The 24,214-nt window shown below is 44.4% G+C and overlaps 1 protein-coding gene across 1 annotated transcript in view; it reads right to left on the bottom strand.

Moving 5' to 3' along the window:
* Window positions 1-7,028, bottom strand: part of SNX3 (sorting nexin 3) — a 40,053-nt gene extending 33,025 nt beyond the window's left edge. Inside the window, exon 1 of the mRNA XM_077289601.1 lies at window positions 6,647-7,028. Coding sequence (XP_077145716.1) covers window positions 6,647-6,808 — 162 coding nt within the window. The 5' untranslated portion in view covers window positions 6,809-7,028. The remainder of the gene's footprint in view (window positions 1-6,646) is intronic.
* Between the last annotated feature and the right edge of the window lie 17,186 nt (window positions 7,029-24,214).

Here is a 24,214-nt window from a genome sequence, read left to right as displayed (position 1 = left end):
ACTAGACCCCCCAAGGAACTTATCTAGATGTGTTGTGAGAACTTTGAACCCTCAAGTGTTTCACTACAGTTTATAACGCAGAGCCATGAAAATAAATAATTTTTTCCCACAAATGTTTTTTTAGCCCCCCCAATTTTTTTTTTCCCAAAGGTAACAAGAGAAATTAGACCCCAAAAGTTGTTGTTCAATTTGTTCCGAGTACGCTGATACCCCATATGTTGGGGTAGACCCCTGTTTGGGCGCACGGGAACGCTCGGAAGGGAAGGAGCACTGTTTACTTTTTCAAAGAAAATTGGCTGGAATTGAGATCGGACGCCATGTCGCGTTTGGAGAGCCCTTATGTGCCTAAACAGTGGAGACCCCCAATTGTAACTGAAACCCTAAACCAAACACACCCCTAATCCCAACCACACCCCTAACCCTAATCCCAACCCTAACCACACCCCTAACTCCAAAACACCCCCAACTCTAACTTTAGCCCCAGCCCTAACCCTAACTTTAGCCCTAGCCCAAACCCTAATGGGTAAATGGAAATAAATACATTTTTTTAATTTTACTATTTTTCCCTAACTAAGGGGGTCATGAAGGGGGGTTTGATTTACTTTTATAGCGGGTTTTTTAGCGGATTTTTATGATTGGCAGCTGTCACACTAAAAGACGCTTTTCATTGCAAAAAATAGTTTTTGCGTCTCCACATTTTGAGAACCATTATTTTTCCATATTTTGGTCCACAGAGTCATGTGATGTCTTGTTTTTTGCGGGATGAGTTGACGTTTTTATTGGTAACATTTTCGGGCACGTGACATTTTTTATAAAAAATTACTGCGGCGCTGAGTATACAGGTCTCGTATTGCTGCGAATTTAGACAATAACCACTTATTTGTCAAAAAATGTAATATAAAAAATGTATATAAATTCGCGCACAACGAGATCAAAGATAAAGTGGACGTAAGTTTAATAGAACAATAAATACATAAACCTGTACACAGAATCTACAGATATAAGCTTGCACTATTCCCAGAATAAATTCCAACTATAGTAAAGACTCCTAAGCAAAAAATCAACAGTTTGTATGGTAAATATACAACACCGTAAGTTAAACGGAATTGATGTTAATGTCACCAGCAGCCCCTTATTTGCATATAAAAGGACTATAGTAACGCTGTATCTGTCTGTAGCAATGTGTAACAGCTAGAAAGAGGACAAAGATACTGAATGCCACGCACTTATTTAAAAATAATAGCACAAAAGGAGTATTTCTATGAACTTTGTTTAGCTGAATACTAATCCCCCACTGTGACGTGACATTTTTTGATCGCTTTTTATTCTGATTTTTGTGAGGCAGAATGACCAAAAACCAGCTGTTTATGAATTTCTTTTCTTTTTTTTTTTTTTTTTTTGGGGGGGGGGGGGGGGGGAGGGGAGCTTATACTGTTCCACGCTTGGTAAAACTGATAAAGAGGTTTTATTCTTTGGGTCAGTACAATTACAGCGATACCTCATTTATATAATTTTTTTATGTTTTGGTGCTTTTATACGATAAAAACTATTTTATAGAAAAAATAATTATTTTTGCATCGCTTTATTCTGGGGGGTATAACTTTTTTATTTTTTCGCTGATGATGCTGTGTGGCAGCTCGTTTTTTGCGGGACAAGATGACGTTTTCAGCGGTACCATTGTTATTTATATCCGTCTTTTTGATAGCGTGTTATTGCACTTTTTGTTCGATGGTATGATAATAAAGCGCTGTTTTTTTCCTCCTTTTGTTTTTACGGTGTTCACTGAAGGGGTTAACTAGTGGGACAGTTTTAAAGGTCGGGTCGTTACGGACGCGGCGATACTAAATGTGTGTACTTTAATTGTTTTTTTTTATTTAGATAAAGAAGTGTATTTATGGGAACAATATTTTTTTCTCTTTATTTAGGAATTATTTTATTTTTATTTTTTTTACACGTCTAAATATTTTATTTTTTACATTATCACACACATTGTCCAAGGGAGGGGGAAGCATCACTATATAGTGACAAATCGCTGATCTGACACTTTACACAGCACTGTGTCAGATCAGCGATCTGAAGTGCACAGCTCCAGGCTTAAAGGCGCCTGCTCTGAGAAGGCGCTTGTAAGCCACCTCCCAGAAGGACCCGGAAGTAGCCCCACGGCCATTTTGGATCCGGGGCCTGCAGGGAGGAGACGCTCGATACAAGGTGAGCACATCGCTTTGTACCGAGGGTCTCAGGGAAGCCCGCAGGGAGCCCCCTCCCTGTGCGATGCTTCCCTATGCCCCCGAAACGCTGCAATCATGTTTGATCGCAGTGTACCAGGGTTAATGTGCCGGGGGCGGTCCGTGACCGCTCATGGCACATAGTGCCGGATGTCAGCTGCGATAGTCAGCTGACACCCGGCCGCGCTCCCCCCGTGAGCGCGGGCGATTGTGTATGACGTACTATCCCGTCACTGGGAATTAAGTCCCAGGTCACCTCGACGGGATAGTAAGTCATATGGGATTAAGGGGTTAAAGGGGTTTTCTCTAAACAAGTACTTTTTAATCAATACATATTATGTTTAAACAAAATGTCCCTGTGCTGAGATAATCTTATAAATGTGCCCCTGCTGTGTACTGTGTAATGGCTGTGTCTGACCGTACAGGGACTTGGTCTGATCATATCACAGTTCCTGGGCGGGGAGGAAGGACATTACAGCACGGGATCACAGCTGCTGCTTTCTGTGAGGTAAAACTTTTTTTTAAAACCAGAAGCAGTACAAGTTTTACCTCACAAAGAATGAGCTGCGATCCCATGCTGTCCTGTCTGTATACTCATTTTTGCGCCCTCTCCTGACCAGTAGCTGTGGCATGCTCATGAATTGAAACCGCTTCAAATGTGCAAGGGAAAACAAAGCAATGTGTGCATGACATTTCAGAAATCTCATTCTCTTTGCTGGCTTTAGATAATCCTTCCGTTTTTGTGACAAAACTGCGCAGAAAAATTGTGACAAAAACACAGCAAATATTTAAAGTGTGCACAAGTCCTTAGCATTATGCATGTGACTACCAAGCTGCTGTGGTCTCTGGCAAACATATATAACAAAATATGATACCCATATCAGAACCATTGACCGTGATATATGAAGCGTATTACTGGCAGCTTGGGAAATCAGGGATGAAATTTGTGCCAAAATCTACAAGTATGTGTGAGAAAACTAAATTACATATCTATAGTGATGAGCGCAAGTGCTCCCTACTCGTGCTTGCCGAGGGTGCTCGGGTAAGCACAGAGTAATGCAGGTGCTGGAGTGAGGTGTCCGCGTCCTCATGTTTCACGGCTGTCAGACAGCCACAAAATATGTGGGGGATCGCCCATGTATGTCAGGCAATCCCCGCATGTTTTGTCGCTAACAGCTGCGGGGAGGCGAAAATCGCACTAGAGCACCCGTGCTTACCCCAGCTCCCTCGGCAAACACGAGTAACGAACACTTGCACTCATCACTACATATCAGTTTGCTTTATAAGCTTTTTTTTTCTCCTACCCAATTCAATATATTAATATACACAAACCCAGACTCATATTAAAAGGGATAAGCTATGAGTTAATACTTGGCCCCAAGAAGACAACTCCAAAAATTGACATGTTTCAAAAGGAGGACAACAGGAGTTTTTTTTTTTTTTAAATCAATACACAAATCTTTATTAAAAAACACATACCTGTAATTAGTTATAAAAACACATACATATAAAATACAGATTAAGGATGCGATAAATTGGAATCAAGTACACTATCAATTATGAAAATCAAGGGTAAACAGCAAGGGAAGTGGAAGCCCTAATTTCTATGTACCCCCCACTTTAAAGCCATAACCCTCTCTATTAGCAATAGCTGTGTAACCCATTGTACCTACTGTCAACCACAGAGGATAAGGCTTTCAAGGGAGGGAATATTTCCCCTAGGGTCCTGAATCAACCATGCCAAATTGTGTCCGCTCCTACCATGGAAATTTAAGGTAATAGAACAAGGTCCTCTTACACAGTACTGCAGTCCACAAAAACGAAGGTGAAAGTATGCAACCCCGACGTGCGTTGATAAAGCAAGCGGTAGAGCAGTGAAACGTAGGTAAGAGGACTTTGCTCTATTACCTTTTTATTTCCATGGTAGGAGTGGACACAATTTGGCATGGTTGATTCAGGACCCCAGGGGAAATTTTCCCTCCCTTGAAAGCCTTATCCTCTGTGGTTGACAGTAAGTACAATGGATTACACAGTGATTACTAATTGAGAGGGTTATGGCTTTAAAGTGGGGGATACATAGAAATTAGAGCTTCCTCTTCCCTTACTGTTCACACTTGATTTTCATAATAGTGTACTGGATTCCAATTTATGGTATCCTTAATTTGTATTTTATATGTATGGCTTTTTCAAATGAATTATGTCGTGTTTAATAAAGATTTGTGTATATGCACACATACAATGTTGAGTATGTTTTATCAGCATTTAAAAAACTAAATAAAATAAAGCAAAATCCAGTTCAGTTCAATGCAAATTTCATGGTGGATCATGAGATAAAGGCTGGTACCTTACTGACCTCAGGGTGGTAGGTGGCAAAGAACAGCACATAGGCCTGTACAGGAATGTACTATGCCCAGCTAATGGGGTACAGGCTGCTACCTTATTGACCCCAGGGTGGTAGGTGGCACAGCACACAGGTCTGTACAGGAATGTACTATGCCCAGCTCATGGGGTACAGGCTGGTAACTTACTGACCTCAGGGTGGTAGGTGGCACAGCACACAGGTCTGTATGGAAATGTACTATGCCCAGCTCATGGGGTACAGGCTGCTACCTTACTGACCCCAGAGTGGTAGGAGGCACAGCACACAGTCTGTACAAGAATGTACTATGCCCAGCTCATGGGGTACAGGCTGGTACCTTACTGACCTCAGGGTGGTAGGCGGCACAGAACACAGGTCTGTACAGGAATGTACTATGCCTAGCTCATGGGGTACAGGCTGGTACCTTACTGACCTCAGGGTGGTAGGTGGCACAGAACACAGGTCTGTACAGGAATGTACTATGCCCAGCTCATGGGGTACAGGCTGGTACCTTACTGACTGACCCCAGGGTGGTAGGTGGCACAGCACACACGTCTGTACAGGAATGTACTATGCACAGCTCATGGGGTACATGCCCCTGACCTCAGGGTGGTAGGTGGCACAGCACACCGGTCTGTACAGGAATGTACTATGCCCAGCTCATGGGGTACAGGCTGGTACCTTATTGACCTCAGGGTGGTAGGTGGCACAGCACACAGTCTGTACAGGAATGTACTATGCCCAGCTCATGGGGTACAGGCTGGTACCTTACTGACCCCAGGGTGGTAGGTGGCACAGCACACAGGTCTATACAGGAAAGTACTATGCCCAGCTCATGGGGTACAGGCTGGTACCTTACTGACCTCAGGGTGGTAGGTGACACAGCACACAGGTCTGTACAGGAATGCACTATGCCCAGCTCATGGGGTACAGGCTGGTACCTTACTGACCTCAGGGTGGTAAGTGGCACAGCACACAGGTCTATACAGGAAAGTACTATGCCCAGCTCATGGGGTACAGGCTGGTACCTTACTGACCTCAGGGTGGTAGGTGACACAGCACACAGGTCTGTACAGGAATGCACTATGCCCAGCTCATGGGGTACAGGCTGGTACCTTACTGACCTCAGGGTGGTAAGTGGCACAGCACACAGGTCTGTGCAGGAAAGTACTATGCCCAGCTCATGGGGTACAGGCTGGTACCTTACTGACCCCAGGGTGGTAGGTGGCACAGCACACAGTCTGTACAGGAATGTACTATGCCCAGCTCATGGGGTACAGGCTGGTACCTTACTGACCTCAGGGTGGTAGGCGGCACAGCACACAGGTCTGTACAGGAATGTACTATGCCCAGCTCATGGGGTACAGGCTGGTACCTTATTGACCTCAGGGTGGTAGGTGGCACAGCACACAGGTCTGTACAGGAATGTACTATGCCCAGCTCATGGGGTACAGGCTGGTACCTTATTGACCTCAGGGTGGTAGGCGGCACAGCACACAGGTCTGTACAGGAATGCACTATGCCCAGCTCATGGGGTACAGGCTGGTACCTTACTGACCTCAGGGTGGTAGGCGGCACAGCACACAGTCTGTACAGGAATGTACTATGCCCAGCTCATGGGGTACAGGCTGGTACCTTACTGACCTCAGGGTGGTAGGCGGCACAGCACACAGGTCTGTACAGGAATGCACTATGCCCAGCTCATGGGGTACAGGCTGGTACCTTATTGACCTCAGGGTGGTAGGCGGCACAGCACACAGGTCTGTACAGGAATGTACTATGCCCAGCTCATGGGGTACAGGCTGGTACCTTACTGACCTCAGGGTGGTAGGTGGCACAGCACACAGTCTGTACAGGAATGTACTATGCCCAGCTCATGGGGTACAGGCTGGTACCTTACTGACCTCAGGGTGGTAAGTGGCACGGCACACAGTCTGTACAGGAATGTACTATGCCCAGCTCATGGGGTACAGGCTGGTACCTTACTGCCCCCTCAGTTGCAGGGTCACAGACTCCACACACCGGTACTCGTTCCCCGGTAGCGCCACACAGCCCTGCTCACCTTCAGCCGGATCTCGTATGTCGTGTAGCGGTTCCGGCCCACCCCGACCGTCTGCGGGTTGCTCACATCGATCTCCAGGAAATTGCTTGGCGGCCCGTACGCGTCATTCAGATTCTGGGGTTTGCTGTTTAGGCGGCGGGTATCTGCCACGGTTTCTGCCATTGACAACCAAACTAGCAGTGACCCAGGCGGAACAGATCAGGAGCTGTCCAGTGACTGCCGGAAGTGGCGGCCGCAAACCGTCAGGTGACAGAGATGGGGGCGGCGGCGGCGGCGGCAGCGCAGGAGGCGGAAAACTGTAGCTAACACGTGATCCCTGAAATCCGATTACGCAGTCACGTGATTAGCGCACCGCTGAGCCTGAGCGGGACGTTACCAAGCGCAGGCAGGCACATACTGCCGGACAGCACGCGTAATGTCCGCACCTGCATCGCGGGTATTGGGCGTGTAGTGTCCGTGTGTGTGGGCCGTCAGAAGCGGCCAGGGATGGGAGAGGATGGGTCATGCCTGGAGCCTGTTTTCACCTTCCTATCCAGACGAGGCTGAAGTTGGTTTCTTATTCAGCAACTTTTTCCTTTATGTTTTTTTTTTATAGGTATAAGGTCGGCGTCACACCTAACGTATAAAAATACGGTCTGTTTTTTACGGCCGAGATATGCAGAAAAGTTCCGTATTCAATGCGAGGATGCGATTTTGTTTCTCCAAAAATTATCCGTGTGGTGAGAGTTTCTCGTTGGCTTGCAAAATGGACATAGAATGGAGCCATGGGCTCAACTAGTCGTAAAAACATATAGTCTATATATATATATATATATATATATATATATATATGTCAGTGAGACACTAGTAGTATAGTAGTATATTGCCCAGCCACGTAGTATATTGCCCAGCCACGTAGTATATAGCCCAGTTACGTAGTATATTGCCCAGCCACGTAGTATATTGCCCAGCCACGTAGTATATTGCCCAGCCACGTAGTATATTGCCCAGTTACGTAGTATACAGCACAGAGCTACGTAGTATATTGCACAGCCCACGTAGTATACAGCACAGAGCCACGTAGTATATTGCCCAGTGACGTAGTATACAGCACAGAGCCACGTAGTATATCGCCCAGTTACGTAGTATATTGCCCAGCGACGTAGTATATTGCCCAGCCACGTAGTATATTGCCCAGTTACGTAGTATATTGCCCAGCGACGTAGTATATTGCCCAGCCACGTAGTATATTGCCCAGCCACGTAGTATATTGCCCAGCTACGTAGTATATTGCCCAGCCACGTAGTATATTGCCTAGCCACGTAGTATATTGCCTAGCCACGTAGTATATTGCCCAGCCACGTAGTATATTGCCCAGCCACGTAGTATATTGCCCAGCCACGTAGTATATTGCACAGCGACGGAGTATACAGCACAAGGTCACGTAGTATACAGACATAAAATAAACATACTCACCTTCTGAAGGCCCCTTGAAGTCCTGGCCCTGTGTGTGGTGCACGCGGCAGCTTCCGGTCCCAGGGTTAGTATGAGCGCAGGACCTGTGATGACGTCACGGTCACATGACCGTGACGTCATGGCAGGTCCTTGTCGCATACCATCCTTAGCACCAGAACCTGCCGCTTGCATGGAGCGGTCACCGGAGCGTCGCGAGGAGCGGGAAAGGCGGCGGGAGGTGAGTAATGATTTTTTATTTTTTTTAACATTAGATCTTTTTACTATTGATGTTGCATAGGCAGCATCAATAGTAAAAATTTGGTCACACAGAGTTAATAGCAGCGGTAACGGAGTGCCTTACACCGCGGCATAACGTGGTCCATTAACGCTGCCATTAACCCTGTGTGAGGGCTGATTGGAGGGGATAATGGAGTGGGCACTGACTGCGGGGAGGAAGGAGCGGCCATTTTGGCGCCGGACTATGCCCGTCGCTAATTGGACGTGGCTGTTTTGCCATGACCAATCAGCGAGTTGGATTTCCGTGACAGACAGAGGCCGCAACCAATGAATATCCGAGACAGACAGACGGAAGTACCCCTTAGACAATTATATAGTAGATATTTAATACAGAGCTAGATAGCTTAAAAGCCAGTAATTCAATTGCCGGCTTTTGCTATCTCCTTCCCAAACCCGACAGGATATGAGACATGGCTTACATACAGTAAACCATGTCATATCTGTAGTAAAGGGTTAAAAAAAAACACATTAAGAATAAAGCATTTTAATGAAATAAACACATGGGGTTTTATTATCTTTACTAGATGGTGGCCCGATTCTAACATATCGGGTATTCTAGAATATGTAGGTAGTATATAGCACAGGCTACGTACTATATTGCACAGTGACGTAGTATATAACACAACCGACAAAGTATATAACAGCTACGTAGTATGTAACACAGCGTACATAGTATATAGCAGAGCTACGTAGTATATAACACAGTCACGTAGTGTATTGCACAGGCACGTATTATATTGGTCAGCCATGTAGTATATAATGGCCACGTAGTATATTGTAGAGCCACGTAGTATATTGCACAGCCATGTAGTATATAACACAGCAATGTAGTGTATTGCACAGCTACGTAGTGTATTGCACAGCTATGTAGTATATTGGTCAGCGACGTAGTATATAGCAGAGCTACGTATATAGCAGAGCCACGTAGTATATAACAGCCACGTAGTATATTGTAGAGGCACGTAGTATATTGCATAGCTACGTAGTATATTGCACAGCTATGTAGTATATAACAGAGCCACGTAGTATATTGCACAGCCGACGTAGTATATAACAGAACCGACACAGCCACATAGTACAGTCATGGCCAAAAGTATTCACACCCCTGCAATTCTGTCAGATAATACTCAGTTTCTTCCTGAAAATGATTGCAAACACAAATTCTTTGGCATTATTAGCTTCACCTAATTTGTCTTAAATGAAAAAACACAAAAAGAATTGTTGTAAAGCCAAATTGGATATAATTCCACACCAAACATAAAAAAGGGGGTGGACAAAAGTATTGGCACTGTTCGAAAAATCCTGTGATGCTTCTCTAATTTGTGTAATTAACAGCAACTGTAACTTTACTCAACACAAATATGTCCTATGTCAACTTTCTATGGCACTTCAATACACTATATCAACGCAAGCGGATTTAGATTTCGTTAACCGCAAGAAGAGGACCATATGGCAAGAGATAAATATATCTTTATTCAATAATAAACAAACATTTAAAAACAACAAGACCTGACGATATAATTCAACAAAGTGTCCTTAAGGGAGAGAAAATTGCACACTACCCCATATAATGAAAGGCTATGATGACCAACAGTGGTAATATATCGATTTCTATAATGAAGCCTAATAGACTATATCAAAATCCACACAGCTGATGACGTGGACGCCCCCGGAAGAAGCTCTGGGCAAAACGCGCGTCGGGGCGCATGAGGGAGAAGGGACCTGCACACGTTAATACGGTATTACCCCATTGGTTATGCTTGATTGTTTATGATCTATCATATGGTCGGGGATATGATACATGTATGAAGGAGTATTATCTCCTTTCTCTGTATTTCCATATGGTGGATCAACCTGTTACTATCATCAGCTGTGTGGATTTTGATATAGTCTATTAGGCTTCATTATAGAAATCGATATATTACCACTGTTGGTCATCATAGCCTTTCATTATATGGGGTAGTGTGCAATTTTCTCTCCCTTAAGGACACTTAGTTGAATTATATCGTCAGGTCTTGTTGTTTTTAAATGTTTGTTTATTAATGAATAAAGATATATTTATCTCTTACCATATGGTCCTCTTTTTGCGGTTAACGAAATCTAAATCCGCTTGCGTTGATATAGCAACTGTAACTTACCTGTGGCACCTAACAGGTGTTGGCAATAACTAAATCACACTTGCAGCCAGTTGACATGGATTAAAGTTGACTCAACCTCTGTCCTGTGTCCTTGTGTGTACCACATTGAGCATGGAGAAAAGAAAGAAGACCAAAGAACTGTCTGAGGACTTGAGAAACCAAATTGTGAGGAAGCATGAGCAATCTCAAGGCTACAAGTCCATCTCCAAAGACCTGAATGTTCCTGTGTCTACCGTGCGCAGTGTCATCAAGAAGTTTAAAGCCCATGGCACTGTGGCTAACCTCCCTAGATGTGGACGGAAAATAAAAATTGACAAGAGATTTCAATGCAAGATTGTGCGGATGTTGGATAAAGAACCTCGACTAACATCCAAACACGTTCAAGCTTCCCTGCAGTGCGAGGGTACAACAGTGTCAACCCTTACTATCCGTCGGCGTCTGAATGAAAAGGGACTGTATGGTAGGAGACCCAGGAAGACCCCACTTCTTACCCCGAGACATAAAAAAGCCAGGCTGGAGTTTGCCAAAACTTACCTGAAAAAGCCTAAAACGTTTTGGAAGAATGTTCTCTGGTCAGATAGAACAAAAGTAGAGCTTTTTGGGCAAAGGCATCAACATAGAGTTTACAGGAGAAAAAAAGAGGCATTCAAAGAAAAGAACACGGTCCCTACAGTCAACCATGGCGGAGGTTCCCTGATGTTTTGGGGTTGCTTTGCTGCCTCTGGCACTGGACTGCTTGCCCGTGTGCATGGCATTATGAAGTCTGAAGACTACCAACAAATTTTGCAGCATAATGTAGGGACCAGTGTGAGAAAGCTGGGTATCCCTCAGAGGTCATGGGTCTTCCAGGAGGACAGTGACCCAAAACACACTTTAAAAAGCACTAGAAAATGGTTTGAGAGAAAGCACTGGAGACTTCTAAGGTGGCCAGCAATGAGTCCAGACCTGAATCCAATAGAACACCTGTGGAGAGATCTAAAAATGGCAGTTTGGAGAAGGCACCCTTCAAATATCAGGGACCTGGAGCAGTTTGCCAAAGAAGAATGGTCTAAAATTCCAGCAGAGCATTGTAAGAAACTCATTGACGGTTACCGGAAGCGGTTGGTCGCAGTTATTTTGGCTAAAGGTGGTGCAACCAAGTAATAGGCTGAGGGTGCCAATACTTTTGTCTGGCCCATTTTTGGAGTTTTGTGTGAAATTATCAATGTTTTGCTTTTTGCTTCATTCTCTTTTGTGTTTTTTTCATTTAAGACAAATTAAATGAAGATAATAATACCAAAGAATTTGTGATTGCAATCATTTTCAGGAAGAAACTGAGTATTATCTGACAGAATTGCAGGGGTGTGAATACTTTTGGCCATGACTGTATATTGCACAGCTACGTAGTATATAACACAGAGCACGTAGTATATTGCACAGCCATGTAGTATATTGGACAGTCACGTTGTATATTGCCCAGCTACATAGTATATAGCACAGAGATGTAGTATATAACAGAGCCCATGCAGTATGTAACATAGCCCATGTAGTATATAGCAATGTGGGCACTATATGCGTGGTTAAAAAAGACCTAAAATAAAAAATAAACATACTCACCTTCCGAAGGCCCCTTGAAGTCCTGGCGCCTGTGTGCGGTGCACGCAGCAGCTTCCGGTCCCAGGGTTGGTATGAGCGTAGGACCTGTGATGACGTCGCGGTCACATGACCGTGACGTCATGGCAGGTCCTACTCGCATAACATCCTTGGCACCAGAACCTGCCGCTTGCACTGCCGAGGACAGCGCGCGACGTCGGAAGGTGAGAATAACCTTTATTTTATTATTATTATTATTTGTAACATTAGATCTTTTTACTATTGATGCTGCATATGCAGCATCAATAGTAAAAAGTTGGTCACACAGGGTTAATAGCTGCGTTAACGGAGTGCCTTACACCGCGGCATAACGCGGTCCGTTAACGCTGCCATTAACCCTGTGTGAGGGCTGACTGGAGGGGATTATGGCGCAGGCACTGACTGCGGGGAGGAAGGAGCGGCCATTTTGCCACCGGACTGTGCCCGTCGCTGATTGGTCATGGCTGGTCGTGGCTGTTTATCCGCGACCAATCAGCGACTTGGGATTTCCGTGACAGACAGAAAGACGGAAGTGACCCTTAGACAATTATATAGTAGATTGTACCTCAATCCAACTGAAGACCCTCGTTCTCCTGTAAAAATAGGAAAATAAAAAAACAACAATATCCCCTACTTGTCCGCCGTACAGTCATGTCCCACACTGTAAATCCATCTGAAGGGGTTAAATACAGTTACAACCAGGAGCGGTGCTAATGCCGCAGTTCCCGGCTGTAAGAGACTGGGGAATTAATGAAATGAAGGTAACGTAGCTTCGGGGACTTGTGGTGCCGTCACCGAAGTTGCACCCCCTGGTGGCATAAACTCATTTGAACTGTAGCGTGAGAAAATATTCAGAAAAATTACCACGCCACAGTTTTATAGGTCGGGTCGTTACGGATGCCGATACCAAATATGTGTATTTTTATTATTATTTTTTATTTACATAAATAAATGTATTTATTGGAAAAATATTTGTTTCTTTTTTTTCTTAATTTGAAGATTTTTTTTTAAATATCATTTTTTAATATTTTTTTCTCACTTTTTTTACATTGTCCCATCCTGGGACACCACTATATAGTGTCAGATCACTGATCTGATACTCTGCACTGCAGAGTATCACATCAGCATCTGAAAGACAGGAAAGGAGGCATGTCAGCACCTGCTCTCAGCAGGCGCTCATAAACCACCTTCCCTGCTGGACCCCTCAGCTATCTTGCAGCTGGCGGTCTCCATGGAGACTATCAGGACAATGCGATCACATCGCATTGTCCTGATTGAAGCACAAAGGGAGACTGCAACATCTGTCAATACATGCATCCAGTCAGAGATTGCTTTTGCAACCCCACTGATGGTAGCAAACATGGACTCAAGTCGTATATCAATTGCAAAACTACCAATGTGATATATGCCATCATCTGCCCATGCCCACTTATTTATGTGGGACAAACATCCCAAGAACTGCGCCGCCGCATGCAGAAACATCTTTCGACCATTAGCACTGCTATGGCTGATGCCCGTAGGGAGAAGCCTCTTACTTCAGTGGCTTCCCATTTCTTGTCACATCATGCAGGTCGGTGCACGGGCAGCAGATTTGTAGGTCTTGAACATATCAAGACCTCGGGCAGAGGGGAATCCCTCGAACGTAAGCTTTTGCAAGTAGAGGCCCGCTGGATTTTTTCATTACATTCCACTGCACCTCAAGGCATAAATGAAGATCTCCTTTTTTCAGGATTTTTGGGCTGAATAACTGTGACTATTTATATCATTTCATGTCCCTTTTTAGGTTATTTCAGCATCACTTGGTCATTCTTGTGCTTCTTGGACAATTCACAGCAGTTTGGAGTAATCGAGACATCGGTATGATCCAACTTTACTCATTGATACAATATCCATGACTGCTGGCGATGGAGGAATATTGGTTGTGATGAAGAAATGTCAATTACTGGAACAACATGGCTATACCAACATACTCTGTCTGATGGACCAATAAGACTATGAAGTATCACTATATGGTCCCCCTATATGGACTTTCTACGACAACCAAAGTGGGGTTAAAGTACGATCCAGCTTTGCCTTGTACCTCTGTCTCCACCAGCGGTGGTAGACTATTGATGATGATGAAGACTGTCTGCACCTTAGAATGACATTTTCATGTCCTTATAGTGTGAATCATAGTCTAATTTGACCAGGTATTACATCAGGATATTGTCTTCATAGATGGTCCTCACCATTTCCAGACTTGGCTTAATTCATATTTTCGTTTGATTACCATTATATACTTACCCTTAGTATACATTATTCATGGCCTTAGTGCTTTCAATAAATATTCACATGTCCCTAGCTGCCTAAATTCTTTTGGTCCAGCTATTTCTTATAAATACAGTCTTTGACATATTCGGAAGTTATATCTTTTTATCCTAATTTATTCATCTGTTGGTACTCATTTCTATATACCTTCCGTTTATCATGTGTGTTCCCTGTCATGTTACATTCCTATTGTGTTCCTGTCTTGTCTGTTTGTCTATTTATCAATACCAGCGTTTTCTAACAGGTGGCCATAATGGTGACACTCTCCCTTCGGATAGGGTACATATTTTCTATTCTCTGTGCTTGGGGCATATCCCTACTGATCTCTTTACTTCATATACAATGCGCTGTGCTGTTAAGTTTCGGCACATGCGCATTGTTGACTATGGGCAAAGACGTTTGCCGTTCTCACACTTCCGCCCTCCTTGTGCGTCACTTCCGGTTCCGGTCTCCGGCATCCTCACTCACACCTGCTTGTCATTACAAGGTATTACAAGGTATATAAGCTTATTTTGACTATAGTGTGACACCCTTCCCCTGACGAAGCCGTCCTAGTAACGGCGATACGCGTGGGGTTCCTCCCCACTTTGATCCTGGATACCTGCTTTCTGGTACGTTCATGCTCCTGGCGTTACCAACTGATTTTGTGCCTATTTGGCTGGACTTGGGACCTTCCCTCACATTTTGGTTTGTGGCTATTACAGCCTTATACGTCTGAGCATAGCAGCCATCCATTTCATCCCATTTAGTTTCCTTGGGCAGTAAACTTTTTATGCAGGAGGCAGTTAGGCCAGATGCATGTGTTATATCTGTGTCCCACTTGGGCCACACCTTGTGCATGATTAGCATATCCATGTGTCCTGTTTCCATATTGTTTCATGCTGATGTTGCTGAGATACATGATTTTTCATCTCACAGGCACATTTATTAGTTACAAGACATCTGCCCTTGTTAGACTATTACTGTCATTTATGGATCATTGTGGGGATTTGTGGTGTATTACGTGTTTTTAATGTTTTTATTGTGTCAATAAAGTTTGCCTTTTATATTATGGATATATATTGTGGTGTGCAGCATGTTCTAGTGGCTCTTTTTCTTGGTTTTGCATAGTCATTTCATTTCCACTTTGCTGCACCCCGTTCTTCTCATTCTTTACTATAGGTAGTGCGCTAGTGTCTTACATTTTGCCAGGGAATTGCACCCCTGCGCAATGCTCCTCTGTGCCGCTGTCACTACTACTATGCTCGCACCGATCGTGGGCGTTGCTGCAGGGTGTCATCTCTCACACAGAGCTTACAACCACACCCGATCATTGTGGGCTCAGTGTGAGCCCGCGCGGTCGGGCCGCCGTACATATTGCGGGAACGCAGAGCAGTATATGTACGGCGCCTGTCACCAGGTTTTATAAAGTCAGGCCAGCACCTGTAAGCCTTATGTGACCGCATTCTGGAATGCCATATATGTCGGCAATAAGCTCTGCATAAAACAAAATAGCTTTTATACTCACCTACACAGTGATCAAATGAGTGTTGCTGGTGTTGGTCCGGCGCCTCCTCTCTTCTTGTGATCGTCATACTTTTTGCTTCATATGGATAGCGCTTCCTACATCATCCACACAGTGTCCTTCATTGCAACTCCTGCTGAGGGCAGATGAAAGTACTGTAGTGCACATGTGCTAGTGCTCTTTGGCCTTTCCCTGCACATGCACATTATAGTACTCACCAGGAGCACAATGGAGGACACTGATGTAGGAGGTGTCAAGAGGAGAGGAGGTGCCAGACCTAGACTAGCGACACCCTTTGGAATACCCCGTAGGTGAGTATAATAAAAGCCATGTTTTGTTTTATGGAGTGCACATTAAGGACTTATATAGAGCATTCTAGAATACTGTATGTATGAGGGATTGCAGGCGCTGGCCATACTCTATATGGTAAAAACCTGGTGTTAAAGTTGTGTTCACTCTACTGCATAACCCTTCTGGTGTCCAGAGCTACAGGAAGCAGACTGGAGACAGGTTCATCACCAGGCCACCTTCACACATCGAGTACTAGGTCAGCTTTTTACCTCCATATCTGTAAGCCAAAACCAGGAGTGGAACAATTAGAGGAAAAGTATAATAGAAACACGTCACGATTTCTGTATTTACAGTTATGCTTTCCTAGTGTAAAGCACGGAGGTGGATTGCTGATGTTTTGGGGATGTGTGAGCTACAAAGGCACATGAAACTTGGTCAAAGTTGAAGGAAAGGTGAATGCAGCATGTTACTGCAAATACTGGTGGCAAATTTACACTAATCAGCCCGGAAGCTGCACATGGGACGTACTTGGACGTCCCAACATGACAACTAACCAAAACACAAGGCCAAGTCGACCTGCCATTGGCTACAGCAGAACAAAGTGAAGGTTCTGGAGTGGCCATCTCAGTCTCCTGACCCCAATATCATTGAGCCACTCTGGGAAGATCTCACTTCATGCTAGACAGTCCAGGAATTTACAGGAACTGGAGGCTTTTTGCCAAGAAGAGTGGGCAGCTTTACCATCTGAGAAAATAAAGAATCTCACCCACAGCTACCACAAAAGACTTCAAGCTGTCATTGATGTTAGAGGGGGCAATACACGGTATTAAGAAATGGGGTATGTGAACTTTTTATCAGGGTCATTTGGATGTTTTGGGTTGTCATTATGATTTAAAAAGAGAAAACACAGTAGTTTGACAATAAATGGCTTCACCCAACCACTAACCAAGTTTTGGTGTAATCAATTATATTCTCTGGAAAAAGGCAAAGAAATCAAAAATTCTGCCGGGGTATGTAAACTTTTGAGCACAACTGTATCACCCACTCCTGGTTTTAGCTTACAGATACTGATGTAAAATCCTCACCAAATATTGAACGTGGCCTTAGATGCACATCAGCATAGCCCGACTGTCCCCACTGACTATAATGAGCTCTGTCACCATTCTGTCAAGATTCCCATCATAGCTCAAACCCTGTTCTTATAAGTACACATTCAGGGGTTGATTAAGAGTAGTTAGGGTCTCAGCCAGTTTAGAGGGCTAAGCCCCCCAGCTCCAGATCTATCATGTCACATGATTCCCTTTAGAGATCATGTGATTAATATAGGCACTCTGGTGCACATGTGCAGATACAAAATGTGTAGCCCGCCACTTTATGGAAACAATACTGGCGCCCCCTCTCCTCCCCGATCAACCTTCAGCACCTAAGTAAAGGAATGGGCCAGAGACTAAGGTAAAATAACTCCTAAAGCACCTTCATTTTTACACCCCCATGTGCCCACACCCTGGCCATCAGTGGGCTAAATGTCTGCGGCCAGAGGAAGACATTGGGCGGCCACAGGCATTCAGCCATGTCACTTTTTTTTTTTCTCAAAGTGTGCCCCCCTCTGGGAGGCCATACCCTAGGCAGGTGGCTACCACTCGTCCCGGCCCTGCATAGCACTATACATCATAGAGGATACAATGTAATGAGAAATGTTTTGGAGTGTTTAGGAGACTTGCTTGGAGTTTTGTCTGTGTGCATATCCTCATCCTCTTCTATTTGTTTTTTACTTCCTGGTGTTCCACTCTGTTGTTCATGAGTGCATATTTGTATGATTGGTGTTTTCATTTATCGTAAATAGTGATGAGCGAGTATACTCGTTACTTGGGTTTCCGCGAGCATAGCTTGCCGAATAAGCCCTGACCCGATCAAATTTGCTCATCTCTACTCCTAATATCGAAGCCACTCATCTCTAGCCAATTAATTACAGCATTCCAAATAAGTTTACAGCAGTTAGCTTGGCACCTCCCTCGATTTCCGTTCTGTCTCCTGACAAGCTGCTTTTACTAGTGAAGAGCAAGTATACTCATTGCTCGGGTGGTCTCTGAGTATTTGGTGTGCTTGTAGGCTTAGTTTTCTTCGCCGCAGCTGCATGATTTGCGACTGCTACCCAGGTTGAATACATGTGAGGAATGCCTGTTAGGGAATTCCCACATGTATTCAGGCTCTCTAGCAGTTGCAAATCATGCAGATGCGGCGCCGAAAACTAAATCTCCGAGCACATCCAAATGCTTGGAGACCACATGAGCATGCTCGAGGAAACCCAAGCAACAAGTATACTCGCTCATCACTAATTGTAAACCAATATGAATGAGCTAACAGATGGGATAACACCAAACTAAACCATAAAGAGAATACCTCTTAAAAGATATCTTTTATTAGTAACTAGATAAATATACAAAAATATAAAAAAAACACCCAAATGGGTATAACAAACAGGGAATAGGGGCATTGGTCTTTGGGGGTGATACAATATACCTAAAGCTCCCCCTAGTAGGCCCTAGGATCTAATGGCCTACCTAACAGCAGAGGTTTGGCACCCTAATTTTGCAATGTGGCCCCGCTCAATGACGACTGTCCCTTCAATCCCTAATCTAACACATAAAAAAACAGATGCACTCAGATCCATAATGGATCAGTACATCTGTATCAAAGTTGATCACACCTGGCTACTGCTGTGTATGCAGACTATTCTATCACTAGTTTCACATGGGTCAAAGACAATGAAATACTTAACTAATTGATATAGCTGTAGCCTACAATGCAACAGAGTTAGAGTGTTAAATACAGTAGATATATACGGATATGATGACCTGGCCTATCCACTCAAACATGGTATCTCAAGAATACAAAATATGGAATAGCACATTCAAAGACTTAATATTCAGTTGGTCTTTCAAAGTATATTATCCATCTATCCAACTGTCAACATGTAGCAATAGGATGGTAGTTGTTGTGAATTCCGTTCTCGGACTCCCTCCTGTGGTCATGAATGGTACTTTGGTTAGTTCTGCTCTTGGGCTCCCTCTGGTGGCTTTGAGCGGAACTGCTGGTCACTGAGGTTGGCTTTGTCAGCTGCTCTCGTTTATTGCTTGCTGGCTTCTCTATTTAACTCCACTCAGATCGTTACTTGATGCCAGCTGTCAATGTTTCAGTATTGGTTCAGATCTCTCTTGGACTTCTCTGAGGACCTGTCTACTCCAGCAGAAGCAAAGTCTTTGCTAGTTCATTTGTTGTTACTGCTTCCTGAATATATTTCTTAGTACTGCTAATTTCCAGTCCAGCTTGCTATCATGATATTTCCTTGCTAGCTGGAAGCTCTGGGGTGCAGAGTGGCACCTCCACACCGTGAGTCGGTGTGGGGAGTCTTTTTGCTTACTCTGCGTGGTTTTTTGTAGTCTTTTGTGCTGACCGCATAAGTTCCCTTTGCTATCCTCTGACTATTTTAGTGAAGTCTGGCCTCCTTTGCTAAAACCTGTTTCATTCCTGTGTTTGTGACTTTCCTCTTAACTCACAGTCAATATATGTGGGGGGCTGCCTTTACCTTTGGGGAATTTCTCTGAGGCAAGGTTAGGCTTCTATTTCTATCTTTAGGGGTAGTTAGCTCTTAGGCTGTGAAGAGGCATCTAGGGAGAGTTAGGTACGCTCCACGGCTATTTCTAGTTTGTGTGATAGGAGTAGGGTTTGCAGTCAGCAGAGTTCCCACTTTCCCAGAGCTTGTTCCGATTACTAGTTTACTCATCAGGTCATTCCGGGTGCTCCTAACCACCAGGTCCATAACAAGTAGTAAGTGCTAAAATCAAACCACAAGCGCATGAATGTCAGGTTTAAGATGTAATAAAAGGCTATAATCTCAGCCTAATCTCATGACCCTTGTAAGAAGTAGCAGCCAGATACAATAAAGGGCAGAAAAGAGAAATACTCCAAAAATTAAAGGGCAGGTGTCCTCAAAAAAATGCTCAAGGTAAAAAGACTTAGCTGCATATTCAAGGTGAATCCCTTGTTCCAGCTGTATACTCGTCCCTGGTCCCGACGTGTTTCTCCCTGTTTATCTTTGCTTGGGGGTTCATCTGGGGACATGCATACAGGGCCGCCATCAGGACATTACTGCCCTGACTGGTGTATGGGGCCCGGTGGACAGAGGAGGCCCGCATCGGGCCCCATCTCATCTGCTCATCGGGTCCGGCCCCGGGTCCCGAGACGCAGGTTCTATTGCCTTGTGGGTCTGTCCGGGCCCACAAGGCAACAGTTAAAGTCGCCAGCCAATCGAAGGCTGGCAGCTGACGTCAGCGCGACTGTCGCCAGTGTATGGTGTCATTGTCATTCGCCGGCGAGTCCGCGCTGAAATGCTTGGGATGGACGTTGGCGCTGGAATGCGGCCAGGTAAGAAGAAAGGGTTTTTTTTAATTTTTACTAAATGCGGCAAGCCCAGGGCAGATCGGAGACATGTAGGCAGGATGGGAGACACGGGGGCTTGATGGAGATACAGGGGGCAGAAATGAAAACACGGGGCAGGAATGAAAACACAAGAGGCAGGAATGGAAACAACACAGGGGGCAGAATGTGAGACAAGGGGGCAGAATGTGAGACACGGGGCAGAATGTGAGACACGGGGTGGTAGAATGTGAGACACGGAGGCAGAATGAGACGAGGGGCAGAATGTGACACGGGGCAAAATGTGAGACACGGGGGCAGGATGTGAGACGGGGGCAGGATGTGAGACAGAGGGTGGCAGGATGTGAGACACAGGGGGCAGGATGGGAGACACAGGAGGCAGGATGTAAGACACAGGGGGGGGCAGGATGTGAGACCCAGGGTGGCAGGATGGGAGACACGGGGGCAGAATGTGAGATACGGGGGCAAGATGGGAGACACAGGGCAGGATGGAGACAGATGGGGCAGGATCATGGTGCAGGATGGATACGATGGAGACAGATGGGCGGTATGATCATGGGACAGATGGGTCAGGATCATGGGGACAGATGGGGCAGGATCATGGGGCAGGATGGGGAGATCATATGGGGGTAGAATTGATACTCATGTGGGCAGAATAGGAAAACATATGGCTGGAGCCAGGAATGAGATACCCGGGGCCAGGATGGGGGATATTATCACCATAGGAGCTAATTAAGGGATATTATTACTGCAGTGATGTATTTATTTTATTTTTTGAGGGGACTGTTTTAAATGGGGGGGGCGGTCCTGTTACTGTGCAGAGCGACACTATGTTAAGTAAAATTAAGTAATTAAGTAACATTAAGTAATTTGTTCTGCAAGTGGAGCTCTAGATAACTGTGTTATTTCCTGCAGAGATGACTCCTGGCTGGAAGACGTGATGGCGGTCTGTGCTGGATTAAGATGAAAAGTGAAGCTGAAGGACTTCACCTAGAGACGTCACTGGTGAGTCAGTGTGTTACCTGTACACTGACACTATACACTGTATACTATACACAGCGGTCCTGTGTACAATGTCACCAGTGATCACTGTATTACCTTTACACTGACACTATATACAGAGCTCCTGTGTACAATGTCACTGGTGATCACTGTATTACCTGTACACAGACACTGCATACTTAGTAATAATAATCTTTATTTCAGATCGCCTGTGTATAATGGCACTTTTGGTGATAGTATTGTGTTTTTTTATTAATGATCAGTATTGTAGTATTCAGTCACTATGTGGTGGTAATATGTTGTCCGTCCATGGTGTAGCTGTATTTTGTCCCTTGTTTGTGCTATTATTCAGTCACTGTGGTGGTAATATGTGGTCTGGTCATGGTATGGCGGTATTTGTTCCCTGTATGTAGTATTATTCATCACCATGTGGTGGTAATATGTGGTCTGGTCATGGTGTGGCGTACTTGTTCCCTGTATGTGGTGTTATTGGTCACCATGTGATCTTGACATGGTGCGGTGGTATTTGTTCTTTGCATGTGCTATTCTTCGGTCACTGTGGTGGTAATATGTGATCTGGACATGGTGTGGCAGTATTTGTTCCTTGTATGTGGTATTATAGGTCACTGTGGTGGTAATATGTGATCTGAACATGGTGTGGCAGTATTTGTTCCTTGTATGTGGTATTATAGGTCACTATGTGGTGGTAATATGGTGTCTGGTCATGGTGTGGTGGTATTTGTCCCTTTAAATGTGATATTATTGGTCATTTTAAAAATTGAAAAATAAATAAAAATATACCTAAATTGTATTGCATATTTTAACAAATTTTTAATAGGTTAGCATAGAGTAGAGCTCGGCCAAGAGTCTACCTTGTTGTGGTGGCAGATTAGAAAAATCTTTTGGCCAATGATGGGAACTGTTAATGTGTGATTGGTGAGAAGTGGAGTTTTTCCAAGAGAGAGTGGTGGGACTGTGGACAGTTCGAGGGGTGGAGGCAGGGCTGGGGTGGAGCCTGGGCGGAGTCTCAAGGGGGCCCCGAAAATTTTGCCAGTATGGGGCCCCGAAATTCCTAGTGGCAGCACTGCTTGCATAGTAAGGATTACCTCCATGGGTCGAAGAGCTGAAGATAGTAATCAGTCTGCCCACCTCAAAAGATTCTGTGCTCCCTGGGGTTCTGTCTTCCGGCTCAGGGTCACCTATCACATCCCTTGGTAAACTTTGTCTCTTGCATATGTACTATTTGTGACTCTTTCACTTGTTACTATTTACTTATACACATCGAGACATGCCTGACCAGGGTGTATTTATTAATATTACCATGTATTATTCTCTTACCAAACATGGATGTTCTTGGTGATTCTTCTTCTGTGTTTGTTTATGTATCTTGTCACTTTATCGTACCACGTTTTATACTAAATACCTTAATAAAACTTAAATATTTTTATACTTTGATTATTTGATACTCCTTATTCTCCTATATGTAAATTATATTTATATGTCTATATGGGCATGTAGATAATAGGAAGATGAATAAAATGATACCTTGATATTTATAATCTGAAGTCTTGTAAGAAAAATGTGGATTTCTCATGAATATGTAAATGAGCTGTCCCAGGCTACGGGCCGGATACTGATCTGCATGAGAATCTGCCTCCAGAGATGCTTATAAATGAAGAAAGACATTACCTGTGTAAGGCTACTTTCACACATCCGTCTTTCGCCATCAGGCTCAATCCGGCAAATTTTGAAAAAACTGGATCCGGCGAAAGATGAAGCCGGATCCGTTTTTTTCCCATAGATTTGTATTAGCGCCAGGTGACCTTACGTTTCATCCGGTTTTCGCTGGATCTGGCAAAAATATTGTTTCCTGCATCTGAAAAAAACGTACACAGTAACATTTTTTGTCTCCGGCTTTTTGCTAGAATGGAAGTGTTACGGAACTGCAACACAGGACTAGGGTACAAGGTGGAAAACTGACCCTGCACTATGACTAGGCTGATACCCTTCAATGGAGTGGGCAACCCATTGCTTGCGAATAGACCAACCGACGATCATAGGTTAATCTCAAGCGAAGACCTACAGATAGGGGGAAGGGGTTCCCTAAAATATCTAAGGACTGGGTACAAAAACAGGTCACCTCCTAATAGAAAACACAGAGAAGGCTGCAGATACCAACTGAAAACAGAAACTAAGGCTAGCAGAACCAGAGGTACCAGTACTGCACAAATTATACACACAGAAAACAAAGCAAAGCACCAAGCCAGAACTAAAGCTGATTAACACTGTTGTCCAGCAAGGACTAGGAGGTAGGTGCTGGTTAATAAAGAGATACAATCACCTGACCCAAGACAAACCCAGCACCAGAGGGAAAAGACCAGCAACCAGAACACCACAAGAAAATGGTGGATAGTCACAAACTAAACAGATCCTAACAGGAAGCCTATGGGCGCCGGCAAATGCCGGATTCCGGCGCCGGATTCCGTTTTTTTAAACTGAGCATGCTCCGAAACAATTGGCTAGCCCCCAATTAGGAAACGTATATAA

This window comes from Ranitomeya variabilis, chromosome 2 (genome assembly GCF_051348905.1).
Source record: "Ranitomeya variabilis isolate aRanVar5 chromosome 2, aRanVar5.hap1, whole genome shotgun sequence".
NCBI lineage: Eukaryota > Metazoa > Chordata > Amphibia > Anura > Dendrobatidae > Ranitomeya > Ranitomeya variabilis.
Note: the sequence above shows the minus strand (reverse complement) of the source record. Positions and strands in the feature narration are given on the sequence as shown.